Source organism: Pseudorca crassidens, chromosome 10 (assembly GCF_039906515.1).
Source record: "Pseudorca crassidens isolate mPseCra1 chromosome 10, mPseCra1.hap1, whole genome shotgun sequence".
In the NCBI taxonomy this organism is placed as follows: Eukaryota; Metazoa; Chordata; class Mammalia; order Artiodactyla; family Delphinidae; genus Pseudorca; species Pseudorca crassidens.
The window spans coordinates 65,813,988-65,830,784 of record NC_090305.1 but is presented as its reverse complement, the minus strand read 5'-3'; the positions used below and the strand labels follow the sequence as shown (position 1 = coordinate 65,830,784).

General features: G+C 46.5%; 2 protein-coding genes across 13 annotated transcripts in view; one reads left to right on the top strand and one right to left on the bottom strand.

The window, feature by feature from the left end:
* The window catches only part of SLC6A20 (solute carrier family 6 member 20), a 92,436-nt gene extending 75,700 nt beyond the window's left edge, over positions 1-16,736 (top strand). For 2 of the 4 annotated variants that reach the window (XM_067754104.1, XM_067754106.1), the window contains exons 8-11: positions 8,149-8,353; positions 9,838-9,997; positions 11,126-11,291; positions 12,784-16,736. In XM_067754104.1, the coding sequence (XP_067610205.1) occupies positions 8,149-8,353; positions 9,838-9,997; positions 11,126-11,291; positions 12,784-12,933 (681 nt within the window). In that variant the 3' untranslated portion in view covers positions 12,934-16,736. Of the gene's footprint in view, positions 1-8,148; positions 8,354-9,837; positions 9,998-11,125; positions 11,466-12,783 lie in introns of those variants that run through there. The other 2 variants (XM_067754105.1, XM_067754103.1) reach the window with 1 other exon arrangement.
* SACM1L (SAC1 like phosphatidylinositide phosphatase) overlaps positions 7,849-16,797 on the bottom strand; it is a 71,518-nt gene continuing 62,569 nt past the window's right edge. For 4 of the 9 annotated variants that reach the window (XR_010946980.1, XR_010946986.1, XR_010946985.1 and 1 more), the window contains 2 exons: positions 13,968-16,049; positions 7,849-13,058 (listed from right to left, as the gene is read on the bottom strand). The gene's annotated coding sequence lies outside the window, so the exon portion shown is untranslated. The remainder of the gene's footprint in view (positions 13,059-13,967; positions 16,050-16,797) is intronic. The other 5 variants (XR_010946983.1, XR_010946987.1, XR_010946982.1 and 2 more) reach the window with 4 other exon arrangements.

The following is a 16,797-nucleotide window of genomic DNA, read 5'->3' as shown; positions in this document are numbered from 1 at the left end:
AACTTCTGCTACTGAAATCACCTTTATTTATATTTTACAGAATTATATTTGCTATGCTGGCAACTTTTTTTTTTTTTTAATAATTGAAGTATTGTGTTACTTTCTTACATACATCAAAGTGAGTCAGTTACACATATATATTCTTTTTCATATTCTTTTCCGTTATGGGATATTACAGGATATTGAATATAGTTCCCTGTGCTGTAGAATACTACCTTCTGGTTTATCCATTCTATATGTATAGTTTCCATCTGCAGGTCCGAAACCCCCAATCAAACCCTCCCCCAACCCCGCTAGGCAACCGCAAGTCTATTCTCTATGTATGTGAGTCTTTTGTTCTTTCATAGATAAGTTCATTTGTCATATTTAGTTTTTCAAACTTTGTTGAATTTAATTTTATTTTATATTGGGGTATAGTTGATTTACACTCTTGTGTTTGTTTTAGACATCCAGCAACCTGATTCAGTTATACGTAGACACAGATCTATTCTTTTTCAGATTCTTTTCCCCTATAGGTTATTAAAGGGTGTTGAGTAGACTTCCCTGTGCTACAGAGTAGGTCTTTGTTGGTATCTCTTTTATATATATTAGTGCATATATGTTAATCACAACCTCCCAAGTTATACCTCCTCCACCCCACTTTTCCCATTCGGTAACTGTTAAGTTTCTTTTCTAAATCTGAGAGTCTGTTTCTGTTTTGTAAATTGGTACATTTGTATCAGTTTTCAGATTCCACCTGTAAATGATGTCATACGATATTTGTCGTTATCTGTCGTCTGACTTACTTCATTTAGTATGATCATCTCTAGGTCCATCCTTGTTGCTGCAAATGGCATTATTTCAATTTTCATGGCTGAGTAATATTCCATCATATAGATTCACATCTTTTCTATCCATTCCTCTGTCAATGGACATTTTGGTTGCTTCCATGTCTTGGCTATTGTAAACAGTGTGGCAATAAAGGTTGGGGTGCATGTGTCTTTCCGAATGATGGTGTTCTCTGGGATTACGCCCATGACTGGGATTGCAGGATCGTATGGTAGCTCTATTTTTAGTTTTTTAAAGAAGCTGCAGATTGTTCGCCATAGTGGCTGTCACAAATTTCCATTCCCACCAGCAGCGTGTAGGCAGCTTCCGTTTTCTCTACACCCTATTCTGCATTTATGCTTTGTGGACGTTTGTTGATGGCCGTTCTGACTGGTGCGAGATAATACCTTGTCCAAGTTTTGATTTGCATTTCTCTAATAATTAGCGATGTTGAATATCTATCCCTGTGCTTTTTTTTTTTTTTTTAACAGTGTGAGTAAAGCTAAACTCTTGAAACTGGCTTCTTGAAAGTCGGCCCTGTTTTGAATTCTTTTTCCGTTACCTACAACAGGACATTTCTTTAGACCAGGGGTCATTTACTGCCCCGCAGGCTTTGGGAATATTAAGTGCCCATAAGCCCCCTTTTAAAGATGTTGTTATGAGAAACGGCCACAAGGCGGCAGCATTTCTTCATGCCCCACTCTGGTAACTCCAGCAACCAGAGGCTTAGAGAAAGTCGTATTCCTGGGTTGTAAATTACAGGGAAAATGCCCGAAGAAAACCCCGAGGGTTTACATCTCGTCTCGTTACTTCATCCCCTCACTGCACAGACTGATCCCCAACCCCTGCGAAAGTGCTATGCAGATGGTGCTGTGGTACATACAGGGGGCGCCTCTAAGGAACGAGGCTAGAGGTGGGAACCCCACCACCAAACCCATGAAGACCAGGTGACTTTTCAAAGCTCTTCCTACCCAGAGGGTCCACCGTCCTTTGGGTGCACTAGGCTTGCTTCAGCTGTAGGAGGACCTGCCTGGATCTGGAGATTGTAGTCCCATGCAGAGGGGACCAGGCACTACAGGTCCAAGGGGTGGGGCTCGTTTGCCGGCACATCCTCCCCAGCTCCCTCAGCCCCAGCACACTCCAGCCTTGGAACCCAATCCTGCTCAGGCTCCAGGGATGTGACACCAGCCCAGGTCACCGAGGCCTCAGGGCAATATAGTAGGCGTTTTTTCCCTCTTTTTTCTTTAAATTTAATCTTTACTTTCTTTCTGTTGGAGTATGGTTGATTTACAGTGCTGTGTTTGAGTTTTACAGCACCTTGATTTAGTTATACATGTACCTGTTCTCTTTCAGATTCTATTCCCACATAGGTTATTACTGAGTGTTGAGTAGAGGTCCCTGTGCTCTCTAGTAGGTCCTCACTGGTTATCTATTTTTATACATATATATGTGTGTGTATGTGTGTGTGTATATATATATACATATATATACATATGTACATATATTAGTGTGTATGTGTTAATCCCAACCTTCTAATTTCTCTCTCCCACCTCTGCAACTTCCCCCTTTGGCAACTCTGAATTTCTTTTCTAAGGCTGTGAGTCTGTTTTTGTTTTGTCAGTTATTTCATTTGTATCTGTTTTTAGATTCCACGTGTAAGTGATATCATATTTGTCTTACTGTGTCTGAGTTACTGGACCTAGTGAGATCATCTCCTGATCCATCCATGTTGGTGCACATGGCATGATTTCATTGTGTTTTCTGGCTGGGAAATAGTCCACTGTGTATATGTAGTGCATCTTGTTTATCCATTCATTAACCTCGGTGGATTTTCGGTAGTTTTGATGCCTCGGCTATCGTAAATCTTACTGCAATGACCATTGGGGTGCATGTGTGTATTTGAAAGATGGTTTTCTCCGGATATTTGCCCAGGAGTGGGATTGCTGGAGATTATGGGAGCTCTATTTTTCAGTTTTTAAGGACCTTCCCTACTGCTCTTCATTGTGGCTATTACCAATTTACCTTCCTCCCAACAGCATTGTTGGGTTCCCCTTTCTTCACGTCCTCTGCTGCATTTATTCTTTGGAGAATTTTTGATGATTGGTGCCAGGGGATAACTCGTTGTCATTTTGATTTCCATTTTTCTACTCGTTGGCGACGCTGAACATCTTTTCACGTGCTTTAAAACAAACAAAAAAACACAACAGGGTGAGTAAAGTTAATCTCTTGAAATTGTTTTGAAAGTCGGCCCTGTTGTGAGTTCTTTTTCCGTTACCTACAACAGGACATTTCTTGAGAGCAGGGATCATTTAGTGCCCCGCAGGCCTTGTGAATATTAAGTGACCATGAGCAGTGTTTTAAGGATGTTGTTATGAGAAGCGGCCACAAGGCGGCAGCACTTCTTCATGCCCCACTCTGGTAACTCGGGCAACCACAGGCTTAGAGAAAGCTGTGTTCCTGGGTTCTAAATTACATGGAAAATGCCGGAAGAAAACCCCAAGGGCCTGTGGCTGGATACTTCCCACCCCCCTCACCGTGCAGACTGATTCCCAACCCCTACAGTAGTGCTATGCTGATGGTGCCATGGTTCGTAGGTGGGGCGTCTCTAAGGAAGGAGGCTGGAGGTGGGAACCCCACCAGCAGGAGCCATGGAGATCCGGTGTCTTTTCACAGCTCTTTCCTCCCAGCAGGTCCACCATCCTTTGGGTGCACTAGGCTTGCTTCAGCAGTAGGAGGACCCGTGTGGATCCGGAGACTGTGGTCCCACGCAGAGGGGACTAGGCACCACAGATACAAGGGTGGGGCTCGTTTGCCGGCACATCCTCCCCAGCTCCCTCAGCCCCGTGACAGCCCAGCCGTGGATCCCAAGCCTGCTCAGGCTCCAAGAATGTGACACCAGTCCTGGCCACTGAGGCCTCAGGGCAATATAGTCTGCATTTGTTCCCTCTTTTATAATTTATCTTTTATTTTCTATTAGAGTATGGTTGATTTACAATGCTGTGTTTGAGTTTTACAGCAGCTCGATTCAGTTATACATATACAAGAACCTATTCTCTTTCGGATTCTTTTCCCACATAGGTAATTACTGAGTGTTGAGTAGAAGTCCCTGTGCTCTCCAGTAGATGCTCATTGATTATCTATTTTATAATTATATATATACATATATATTAGTGTGTATGTATTAATCCCAACCTCCTAATTTCTGTCGCCCCCCTCTGCAACTTCCCCCTTTGGTAACTCTAAATTACTTATCTAAGGCTGTGAGTCTGTTTTTGTTTTGTCAGTTAGTTCATCTGTATCCTTTTTTAGATTCCACCTGTAAGTGATATCATATATTTGTCTTACTCTGACTTACTGGACTTAGTTAGATCATCTCCTGATCCATCCATGTTGCTGCAAATGGCATGATTTCTGTTTTCTGGCTAATAGTCCACTGTGCACACGTATGGCGTTTTCTTTATCCGTTCATTCAACTCGATGGACATTTCAGTAGTTTCGATGCCTCGGCTATTGTAAATCTTACCTCAACGACTGTTGGGGTCCATGTGTGTATTTGAAGGATGGTTTTCTACAGATATTTGCCCAGGAGTGTTATTGCTGGACCTTATGGGAGCTCTATTTTTCATTATTTAAGGACTTTCCCTACTGCTGTCCATTGTGCTGTTACCAATTTACCTTCCCACTAACCAGGGGTTCCTTGTTCTCCAGACACTGTCCCTTATTTATTGTATGTAGACTTTTTGGGGTTTTTTGACCAGGCTGATTGTCCTTCGTACTGCTGAGGTGATAACTTGTAGTTTTGATTTGTATTTGTGTCATAATTATATATGTTGAACTCTTTCCTTGTGCCTTTTGGCCATATATATATATATATATATATTTTTTTTTTTTTCTGGAGAAATGTTGTTTTAGGTCTTTTTCCTTTTTTTTTTGATTGGGTTGTCTTGTTGTTGAGTCGTACATGCTGTTTGTATATCTTTGAAATTTAGCCCTTGTAGGTTGCATCATTTTGAAATATTTTCTCCTAGTCTGTAGTTGTCTTTTTGTTCATGGTTTCCTTCGATGTGCAAAAGCTTTATGTTTGATTGGGTCCATTGGTAGGTGTGCTTTTATTTCTGTTGCCTTGAGTCTGACCTAAGAAAATGGTATGATTTATGTCACAGAATGTTTTGCCTATGTTCTCTTCTGGGGTTTTATCGTGTCATATCTTGTATTTAAGACTTTAATCCCTTTTGAGCTTATTTTTGTGTATGGTGTGAGGGTGTGTTCTAACTTTATTTGCGGCTGTTCAGCTTCCAACACTACTTGCTGAAAAGACTGTCTTTTCTCCATTGTATATTCTTGCTTTCTTTGTTGAAGATTAATTGACTGTAGGTGTGTAGGTTTATTTCGGGCCTCTGTATTCTGTTCCATTGATCCATATGTCTGTTTTTGTGACCAGACCATGACACTGTTTTCTTTACTGTAGCTTAGTAGTATTTTCTGAAGTCTGGGAGGGTTGTGTCTCCTGCTTTGTTCTTTTTCCTCAGGATTGCTTTGGCAATTCTGGGTCTTTTTTTGGTTCCATATAAAGGATTATTCTGGTCTGTGAAAAATGCCATGTATAATTTGATAAGGATCTCATTAAATCTGTAGATTGCTTTGAGTAGTGTGGCCATTTTAGCAACATTATTCTAGGACTTTTTTTTTTTTTTAATATTGGTTGCGCCAGCTCTTAGTTGAGGCAGGCAGGCTCCTTAGTTGCGGCACGTGGGCTCCTTAGTTAAGGCTCACGTACTCCTTGGTTGCGGCATGCATGTGGGATCTAGTTCCCTGACCAGGGATAGAACCCAGGCCCCGTGCGTTGGGAGTGTGGAGTCTTATCCACTATGCCACCAGGGAAGTCCCTGGGACCTTTTTTTTCACATTAATTTTCAGGTCAATTTGACAAGTTCCACTGGGGGGTGGGAAATCCCTTTAACTTTTATTAGAATTGCACTGACTCTGTAATATAATTTGGGAACAATCAATATTTTTTTCAACTGTGACTTCTGATTTAGGAGCAGGCTTTTTCTCATCATTCACTGAAGTCTTCTTTTATATTCTGCAACTAATTTTTCTCCACAAAATCCTGGCAGATCTTTGATTTACCTTTATGTCTATGAACCTTATTGTTTTGTTCCTATTGTAAATAGTGTTCATTTCCCAATTTCTACCATTGCTGGTTTTCGTTGCAAAAAAAAGCTAACAGTTTTTGTGTTGGTCCTTTATCTAGCAACCTTGATGAATTCTCTTATTCTCATATTTGTCTATATATTTGCTTTACTTTTCTATGTAATTCTTATGGCACCTGCGGATCCTAGGAATTTTTTTCTAGCACAGTGGAAGTGCAAATGAGAGTGGGCATGTTTGTCTAATTCTTATATTTAATGTAAATACTTCTAGAGACTGCTTCTAGAAAGTGTCTCTAGAGAATGCCTTTCAAGAAGAGGGAACAGTAAAGGTCCATAGCTCTGCTTGCCAATAAGGTACTTTGGAGTTTTTTTGGCCCTTTGATTTCATAGGTGGAGCCATTCCAGGTCATTTCGTGGATGAGGCAACACTTTGTTATTCCTTCCTCCCTGCTTACACTGACCTGTGGCACGACCCTCCCTACCAGGGTGTCAGCAGATCCCCAGACCTCAGCCCCTGCCTTTAAGGCCTGGATCCTGTTCAGATGACTTCTGAGGCCTACTTGTGTTCCTGCTCAGTTCAAATTTCCTTTTTGTTTCTGGCACCTGGGAATTTTCCTCACTTACTTTTTGAGTTTGGCTCAGTGCCCAAGAATTGTGTGGTTATTGATTTATTTAGACTTTTTTCCACTTGAATTTTTCCATGAATCTTTAACAAAGTTTAAAGTTAAACTATACCTTGAGTTCCTTCCCAAACAGTACAAGGACTTTCAGACACTTTCACTCACCCCTCTTGTTTTAAATACCTTTTATGTCCAATTCTTATTTATTTTTTAAAGGTTAACAGATTTTTTTTTTTTTTTTTGGCTGCATTGGGTCTTTGATGCTGTACGTGGGGTTGTGGTGAGTGGGGGGCTACTCTTCTCTGCGGTATGAGGGCCGGGCTTTTCATTGTGGTGGCTTTTATTGTTGCAGAGCACAGGCTCTAGGCGCGTGGGCTCAATAGTTGTGGCGCACAGGCATAGTTGCTCTGTGGCTTGTGGAATCTTCCCGGACCAGGGTTCGAACCCGTGTCCCCTGAATTGGCGGGTGGATTCTTAACCACTGAGCCACCAGGGAAGTTCCCAATTCTTTTTAAACTGATAAATTGGATGCTATTGTTATTTTATACAACAGTGTCTGTATTGACCGGCATGCTTGCTAGTTTATTTGTTCACCTTTATTGCATCCCAGCTGTCTTCTGGGGGCATGTATTATCAGTGACACTGCTTAGCACTGTCGGCTCATGGTAATAAAAAGCAGGCCACCTTTAGTAGGTTCTGTTGTTTTTAAATTCTCTGCAAGTGATCACTCCCTTATGGTCTGCACCCAGGGCGGATGAATACCATTGTCCCCATTGGTATGCTGTTGAGCTGCCCTGTATTTTGAATCTGACAATCCAACATCTGCCATTCCAGGGGAAGGGTGCTGAAATCTTAGTTCTTATTCCTGCTGACTCTTCACTCACAGTGGCATGTTTTCTGGTCAGTTTATAAATCTCGGGTTGCAAGCTCACCTCTTGATCATCTCTGGTGGTCTTACAGGTAACCCAATTCAGACCTGCAATGGAAGCCTTCCCCAGTGTTTGCTTCTGCTGCTTCTGCTGCTGGCAGCCAGGGGGTGCTTCCCCACCCCCACCCATAAGCCCTTTCAACCAGGAGCTGAGGCTCTATTTCCACAGTTCAGTATCCCTACAGCAGCGTTACCGCCGCAGGCATCTGGCCTCTGAGCAGCCTGCCCACTTGGTTGCCTGCCGGCCAGGCCAGCTCCCCACCATTCTGGCCCCTGTAGCTGTGGCTCCACCATCTCAGCTCCCGGAACACCCAGTCAGTCATGATACAGGAAGCAGAAATTATGCAACCATTATTTTACTATATTTTATCCATAATGATGTGAGTTGGGGCAGGAGAGAGGAACTCAGTGTTCCAAGTTGACTGAGGTGTCTCCTCACACTTTGCAAATAAGGGCTCCTGACAGCTCGCATTTCTATCCAGCCCAGCTTACCCTCAGTGGGCTGGTGTGCAGGTGGAAGATCCAACCTCAGAATGTGGCTTCTCGTGGCTGATTCTCAGGTTCCCCAAGTAGCTTAGCACCTGGGGAAGAAGTCCTAAGTCGCCCGGGTGTGTAACTGGTGTCTTCATCCTGTGGGCAGGCCGTCCAGGGCACCGGCCTGGCCTTCATCGTCTACACAGAGGCCATTAAAAACATGGAGGTGTCCCAGCTGTGGTCGGTGCTCTACTTCTTCATGCTGCTGATGCTGGGCATTGGAAGCATGCTGGGGAACACGGCCGCCATCCTCACCCCTCTGACCGACAGCAAGGTCATCTCCAGCTACCTGCCCAAGGAGGCAATCTCAGGTGAGTGGGCCAGCGAAGGCGGCGGGGCTCGGGGAGGTGAGCAGAGGGAGGAGTCTCCTCAGGGGCCGCGGGCTCAGCGAGAGGCCGCAGCAGCCTCACTGGGGTCCTGCCATGGCTCTCTCCTCTCGGGCAATCTGAGACCTGGTACACATGATTCACCCCATGCATCTGGTTCTCCACATCACAGGGGAGTGAAGTGGTCACCCCAACCTTCGCAAAGGCCAAAACCCCCCAGCACGGCCCTCAAAGCTCTCCAGGCCAGCAGAGAACCTGCTTCTGTCTTTGTGTTGACTGAAGCATAACAACACGTACATTTCTCACACCGGAGAGCCCCTCCCTGCTCCTGCCCCATCAGTACGCCCCCATCCCCGTCCTCTTTCCTGTCCGTGTAATAATCCAGCCTAAGACCATACACCACAATTCATCTACCCATTCTGCAGCTGGCAGACCTTTGCCTTGTGAGGGCAAGAGCCTGTTTATCCAGGCCTGCCTCTCCACTTCACTCCACCACCCATCTGCTCCAGTGCAAGCTGGCAGTGTCCAGAGAACCGTGACTCCTCACCCCCACATCCAGAACCCCTCGTCCCAGCCCACATCAAACCCAGCTCCCACCAGAGCCCTCTAGCGCTTAGCCTCCCTGCCCTCAGGAGCCAGCATTATGTGAGCCTCCCCTCCCGCACAGAGCCTGTTCTTGTGTCCGCCTCAGGACAGCAGTGGGGCTCACTGGCTGGTGGTGTAGGCTGTGGCCATGGAAAGGGCAGGTGGGAGCTTTAGAGTCTAATACTTTGTGGGGTGCCCAAGGGAGGCAGCAGAGACTGGAGCCAGAGCTTCGGTTCTGGAGACAGAAGGGCCTGTGTCTGAATTCCAACTTTCTTTCTGTGCTGTGGAATGTTGGGAAAGTTACCCGACATCTCTGAGCCTTGGCTTCCCCCTCTGTAGAAGGGGGCTCCTGATAACCTGCCCCAGAAGCTAAAGCCTCCACTGCATGGCAAGTGCCTGGGGCGCAGTAGCAGCTGGGTAAGCATTTGTTTCTTCTCCTCCCCTCCCTACTCCTCTCTTCTGGTGCCCTGCAGCTCAAATCTCCTCCCCTGATTCACTTCCCATGAGCTTAGTGGCTGAGTTGCTGGGATAAACAGAGTCACCAGACCCATAGATTGGGTGAGATTCCCCTAGACAGCAACGCCTACAAGTTTCTCTTTTCCACCAAGTTTGATTCCCCACTACTGGACGGCCCCATGAATTAACAGCAGGAAGTCCTGCTGACACTCCTTGCAACACCTTTGCCCCACGCTGCCCAACACACACACGTGGCACACACGTGGCACACACGTGCAGAGAGGCCAGTCCACGACAGCTCCCCCAGCCCATGAGGATGAACTGAACGGCCAGCGCCTCCTCAGGGTCCATGGCTCTTGGGCCCCATAGAAAGCTGGGTGCGCAGGCCGGGGTCTCAGGCGGGTGAGCAGGCGGTCTTGTGCTCCTAGGTCTGGTGTGCCTCGTCAGCTGTGCCATCGGCTTGGTGTTCACCATGGAGGCCGGCAACTACTGGTTCGACATCTTCAATGACTACGCCGCCACGCTGCCCCTGCTGCTCATTGTCCTGGTGGAGGCGGCTGCCGTGTGCTACCTGTACGGACTGAGGAGGTAGGAGGCCTGCCCCGCCAGCCGCCCAGGAAACCCACCCGTGAAGGCCATGCCTCACAACACTTTCTGCCACATGTAGTTTCGAGAGTCCCAAGTGTTCACATTATGCACGTGGGTCTTTGTGGTCTGCAGCGGGGGGGGGCAGGTGGTGATGGACACGCTGCAGGGTCCAGGAGAGGCAGGGGCTGTGGTTCCCCCTGTGACAGTCTCACCCGGCCCCCTCCCCTCCCCCACGGCTGCCTTTTCTGCCGTGGGGAGCAGTTTCAAAGGCCCTGGACTGGAGGTAAGACACCAATCCGGATGCTGGGCCTGGGTCGGCCACTACCCGGGTGCCCTCAGGCAAGTCACGTCACAGCCCTGGACCTCGGTCCCCTCCCCTGGGAAACGGGGAGGTGGCTGGGTCAGCATTTCTCAAAGTGCTGAGATACTTTCCATCCTCATTTGTGTGGGGGGGGGCAGAAAAATATGATTAGCCTATCCAATCCATGGTAAAACGGATATATTGTCATGCTATTGCTAAATTCAGGTAAATGAGTCAATTATAAAAAGCCCACAGACGATGGGAATCACAATGGTGGGCTGCAGGCAGCTACACTTGGGAAGCACCACTCCATGCCAGCTCCAACGGGTCAGGGCCAAGGTGCTCCTGCTTCGTTCGGGTTTTCCCTCTGCCCCAGAAAACCTGCTCTGGTTTCAGGGGACAAAAGCGATTCCCCTGTGGGGGCGTTTCTAGGGGGGAAGGAGAGTTGCTGACAGACAGCAGGGTGGGAGGGGTGGAGCAGGGCTGCCCTCGCGGTCCCCTGGTGTTGAGGACTGGCTTCACAGGCATCCCGCCAGGCCCTCTGGTGTACAGCAGCAGCCTCCAGCTGAAGGCCGGCACCAGGAGCATGGCCTCTGATGTCCACTCGCCTATGGGTGGTTGCTTTGCCCCCTCTGTGGCGGCCTCAGCCCTTCTTCCCTCTCTGCCCCCAAGACCCCCACAAGGAATCAGAGACTGCCCAGTGGTCGTGTTCAGACATCAGTGGTGCCCAGCACAGAATCTTCCTGAGCAGACGAGGAGGTGTGGCCTGGACTGCCTGGCGCCAACAGCATGGATAATCCAAGCTTTCTCTCCCCACCTCCAAACAGATTCGAAAGCGACCTTAAGGCTATGACTGGACACGCTCTGAACTGGTACTGGAAGGCCATGTGGGGCGGTGTGAGCCCGCTGCTCATCATCAGCCTCTTTGTCTTCTACCTGAGTGACTACATCATCACAGGGACGCTGCAGTACCAAGCCTGGGACGCCTCCCAGGTATGTAAAAACATCACCCAGGTATGTAAAAATACTCAGCCCAGCAGCTGGGCTGAGTTTTTCAACATGGGCTGCAGTGAAGAGAGTGAGAGTCCGTCCAGAACTTCCTGGTGGCCTCTGTCCACTGAGGCCACTCAGGCAAGGCCAAGCAAGGCTGGAGGGCATGGCCCCTGAGGAGCTGGGTGGGGCAGGGACTGGCATTTACACTGGAGTTGCTAGGACAGAACCGGGGCCTGAGAGGGGCACTCAGGAGGCTGGGCTGCATCTGCTCACCCAGCAGAGGGCAGCACATCAGTGTTTTAACAACCTGGACAGCCGTATCACGGCACTGGGCCTGAGGGTCAGCCTTGGCTGTCCTTGCACAGACACACTCTCATAAAAAAGATTTTTAAGGAAAGCAATACAACTGACCAATTTGGATTTCTTTCCCTGTGGGTAGAAGATGTTGCCCCTTAGCATATGGTGTGTGTGCAGTGTGCACCCCGTGCTCCAGTCCACACACTCCACGCTGCACCATGGCTGGGAAGGCGCCACCGCGTCTGGTTCTGGCAGTGGTGCCGAGCAGGGCTTCCCACCCCGCAGTGGAGGAGCAGGGTGTTTCCTCCAGTCCCTGCAGCCTGATACTTTTGGAAAATGCAATTAACAGTGAATTCCTTAAAAAAAAAAAAGGTAGAGCAAATACAAGCACCAAATATGTATCAGATTCAGCAGACACAGGATTATAGGCTGTCAAACTGCTAAAATCATTTATGTTTCCTCCCAATTCCTGTACTCGTCACACAGAACACAATGAGTAACAGACGAGCAACAGAAGTCTGTGGGCTGGTTCCCGCGGCCACACTCCGGCTGGCATTTTGGTTTACAAACCATACGTGCTTTGGTTGACAGCAAGTACCTGCTCCCTGGATTTAGCCGTCCTCTGGTTCCTTTGTGGAAAGGTAGTGTAGCATTTAGTGGCTTTTGGGCCTCAACTGGTTTCTCATCAGTTTTGCATTTACGGAACCATCCATCATTCTTCCAAGTAAGTCCTGAGGTCCATCAACACTTCTCCTGAGATGAGAGCTGTGCTGCTGGACATAGAAGCTAATAACCACATGTGGCTACTGAAATTTAAACAATATTTAAAATTCACTTCTTGCGCATCCCCGGCCACATTCCCAGTGCTCAATGGCCACCTATGCCTGGTGGCTGCTGTACTGGACAGGTAGCCCCTACATTTAGGTGCCCTGCTGCTGCCTTGAACGTAAGCCTTGGATTATTCTCATGGTTGCTCTTTCCAGATAGCTCCAAACAGTATGCACAGGGGGAGTTAGTCTGCCCAGCAGAGCCACTAGTGACCTGCACGGAGAGCTGGGGCGGCCCCGGGTGTAAGGATGCCCGGCCGCAGATGCTCTCTTCCTCCCGCTGGAGGGCCTGAGGCCCGGAGGGGTGGTGCCCTCGGAAGGCTCCGCATGGGAGGTTCTTTCTTCTGACACTCAGGTTCCTTCTTCAGGGCCAGCTTGTGACGAAGGACTACCCCTCGTATGCACTGGCCATAATTGGGCTGCTCGTGGCCTCCTCTACCGTGTGCATCCCCCTGGGGGCCCTGGGGACTTTCATCGTGCGCCACCTCAACCGGAGAGACACAGCCTCCGTGGCCTGAGAGCTGGGCTTCCCCGAGACTGCCGTCAGCCGCTATCTTACAGCCACTTACGTACAGATGGAGCCGCCTCGGCTGCTTTTGGAAATATTGACTCCGGAAGCACTCAGCCCATCGTCTTCTCGAGTCTAGAAAGGATTAGGAAGGTGAAAAGAAAGACTACTCCCTCAGCAGGACACACACCCCACCCGCCATCCCCAGAGTCACACACGGTGCTTCCTCCCTGTCACCACGGAGGCAGAATTCTCACAGCCAACTGCTCGACTCTAGCAAAGTCCTAGAAGTAGGGCACACCGGGAGCTGAAATTTGACTACTGTTTTTATGGGATAAAATTTAAGGAATGTTTTCTGGTGAGATCCCAACATACTAGCGGGCATTCATTTTTAGAGAATTTTGAAAAGGAGTTTTTTAACTAAGATGACTAATCTGAATGTCATCAATGCAAAATTAATTAGTTCTTTTTTTAGTCACGGTGAACCTGCAATCACTGTGTTCTCCTTCGCTAATAGGATTGACTGGCCATAAAGAAAGAAGGCCTTTGTTTGGAGCTCACAAAAGGAGTCACTTTTCCCTAATCTGAGGCCTCTCAGTGGGTCCAAGACCAGTCCTCTCTACGAACAACCCCAAACCACCTTCGGCCCTGGTGTCTCACGACACTGAAAAGCTGCCAGAGCCTCTATGAGGATGAAAGTGAAGCTAACTTTCCCATAGACCTAAGGTTATATTTGGACATGATGACCAACTCTTTATAGGAAAGACCATAACCTAGTTTTAAATTATCTGTACATAAGTTTTCTAAAATGTATAGAAAGACGGCTCTCAAACAGAACACCCAGTAAGTGAAGACACCATATTTATGATACAGCATTAGTCCACCTTGTGAACGTCTCCTGTCGTTTAACTGCAATAAGTAGGTCAGGGTTATCCCGGAAGTGAGGAGGTCCCTTACTGCTCTAACACTCCTCAATTCCATGCTCTCAGTGAAGCACACAGTTTCTTTGAGTAGATTTGTACAGACATCTTTAAAGACACTTACACATTCACCTGGAACATCAGATGTTCTAGAGATGGCTTTTCTTTTTCATGCCATAAACTTCCCTATAACAAGAAATAGGCATTAGAAAGGTCTTAGGCAGTCTTGAACTTCCAGCTTCACCTGATGCCCATAAAAAGACCACTTGGTGGTGTTAGGCAAGCTGGAGAGCCGCATGTAAGTCAATGAAGTTAGAACACACCCCCACCCCATATACAAAAATAAACTCAAAATGGCTTAAAGACTTAAATATAAGACACGACACCGTAAGACTCCTAGAAGAGAACATAGGTAAAGCATTCTCTGACATACATAAATCGTGCCAATGTTTTCTTAGCTCACTCTCCCGAGAGAACAGAGATAAAAACAAACAAATGGGACCTAAACAAACTTAAGCTGTTACACAGCAAAAAAAACCCATAAACACAACAAAAAGACAACCTATGGACTGGAAGAAAATACTTGCAAATGATGTTACCAACAAGGGCTTAATTTCCAAAATATACAAACAGGTCAACAACAAAAAATAACCCAATCCAAAAATGGGCAGAAGGCCTAAATAGACATTTCTGCAAAGACAACATACAGATGGCCAACATGCACATGAAAAGATGCTCAACATCACTAATAGAGAAATGCAAATCAAAACTACAAATCAAAATGTCACACACCAGTCAGAATGACCATCATTAAAAAGTCTACAAATAGGGCTTCCCCAGTGGCGCAGTGGTTAAGAATCCACCTGCCAATGCAGGGGACATGGGTTCGAGCCCTGGTCCGGGAAGATCCCACATGCTGCGGAGCAACTAAGCCTGTGTGTCACAACTACTGAGCCTGCGCTCTAGAGCCCGTGAGCCACAACTACTGAAGCCCGCGTGCCTAGAGCCTGTGCTCCGCAACGAGAGAAGCCACTGCAATGAGAAGTCCGCACACCGCAACAAAGAGTAGCCCCTGCCAAATAAACAAATAAAAATTAAAAAAAATAAGTCTACAAATAAATGCTGGAGAAGGTGTGGAGAAAGCAGAACCATCCTACACTGTTGGTGGGAATGTAAACTGGTGCAGCTACTATGGAAAACAGTATGGAGGTTCCTCAAAAAACTAAAAATAGAGTTGCCATATGATCCAGCAATCCCAATCCTTGGCATATATCCAGACAAAACTATAATTCAGAAAGATACAGGCACCCCTGTGTTTACAGCAGCACTATTTACAACAGCCAAGACATGGAAACAACCTAAATGTCCATCAACAGATGAATGGATAAAGATGTGGTACATATATACAATGGAATATTACTGAGCCATAAAAAAGAACGAAATCATGCCATTTGCGGCAACATGGATGGACCTAGAGATGATCATACTAAGTACGTCAGAAAGAGAAAGACAAATACCATATGATATCACTTATATGTGGAATCTAAAATATGATACAAATGAACTTATCTATGAAACAGACTCACACAGAACAGACGTGTGGTTTGCCAAGGAGGAGGGGGCGTGGGGGAAGGATGGATTGGGAGGCTGGGATCGGCAGATGCCAACTATTATATATAGAATGGGTAAACAACAAGGTCCTACTCTAGCACGGGGAACTATATCCAGTATTCTGTGATAAACCATAATGGAAAAGAAAAAAAAATCACTTGGCTTTAAAATGCATGAACCAGCATTTACTTACCACAACTAGTCAGTCCTCTGATTTCTCATCAGAGGGTTCTTCGGTGTCACAAAACCTCGGCTATCAAGGCTTGGAGAGTGAGCACACTCAACAACAAATACACAGCACAGAGTCTGTTCCTGAATCCTTACGGGTCACAGTCTCCGAGCCCCCAGCCCAGGTCACTGTCTTACAACAGGGGCCGCCCCTCGGGGGTTGGTTATCACTTGGGTATTTCAGCCCTGAATGCTAGGTATCCTCAGGAGTGTAGACACAAATGTTGTTCTAGAGCAGCTCTTCATTCACAGTTGCTGTACTTCAGTGGTCCTCCACCTCAGTGTCCATTCAAACCACCCGGGAGCATTTAAAACTCCTGGTGTCCAGGCCACGCCCTGGAACCTGCCAAATCTGAGAACCAGGGCCCTGTTTAAGAGAGAAGGAAAATGTGTCATACATTTAGGCACTTACATCGAAAGTGACCTTTAAAAGTTTGAAAGCACTTTTGAGCATTTCTAATTGTATGGAAAAGTTACTTCTCCAGAATAATATTTGCTCACAGAAGTCAAACAGATGAAGTCCCATTATTATAGACTAATGTGCTCCAGATGAAAATGTCTCCAGCTTGGGTTCAGTTTTATTCTGCTTTCTGAGAACTGCACGAAGAGCAGAACATTTCATAGTAATCCTCAGTTCTGTTTCAAAAAATTCTTTGAATTCTTTGACTATTTTCTAGGGACTGCACAAAAGCAGTCATCTTAACATTTGTCCACCCTCTTCCAATAAGCTGGAGAGAAAAAGGCACGTTTCATCCCTGTGCCCTTAGCAGTACAATGACATTAGAGCCAGACACGGACTCCAGAAAGCTTTCTGATTATACTAAAAACACACCTACTCTTAGTTCTAAAGAATCAGGTAGGGAAATATTGGGGGGTTTTTTAGCAATTGTCATAAATAAAACCCTAAACAAATATATCTCTAGGTCTTTTTGGTCACTTATGAGATGTAGTTTTGTTTTGAGACCTCTCAACACAAGATTTTCCCTCCTTATGTAAACATACTAGCTAATTTTGAAAAAAAAAAAAAAAGGAAAATAAAGGAGAATCCATCTGGTCTCTTTTCTACTGCCTTCTCTGTTTGCTTCCTCACATGCAGTGAAACCGCACCAATGCAG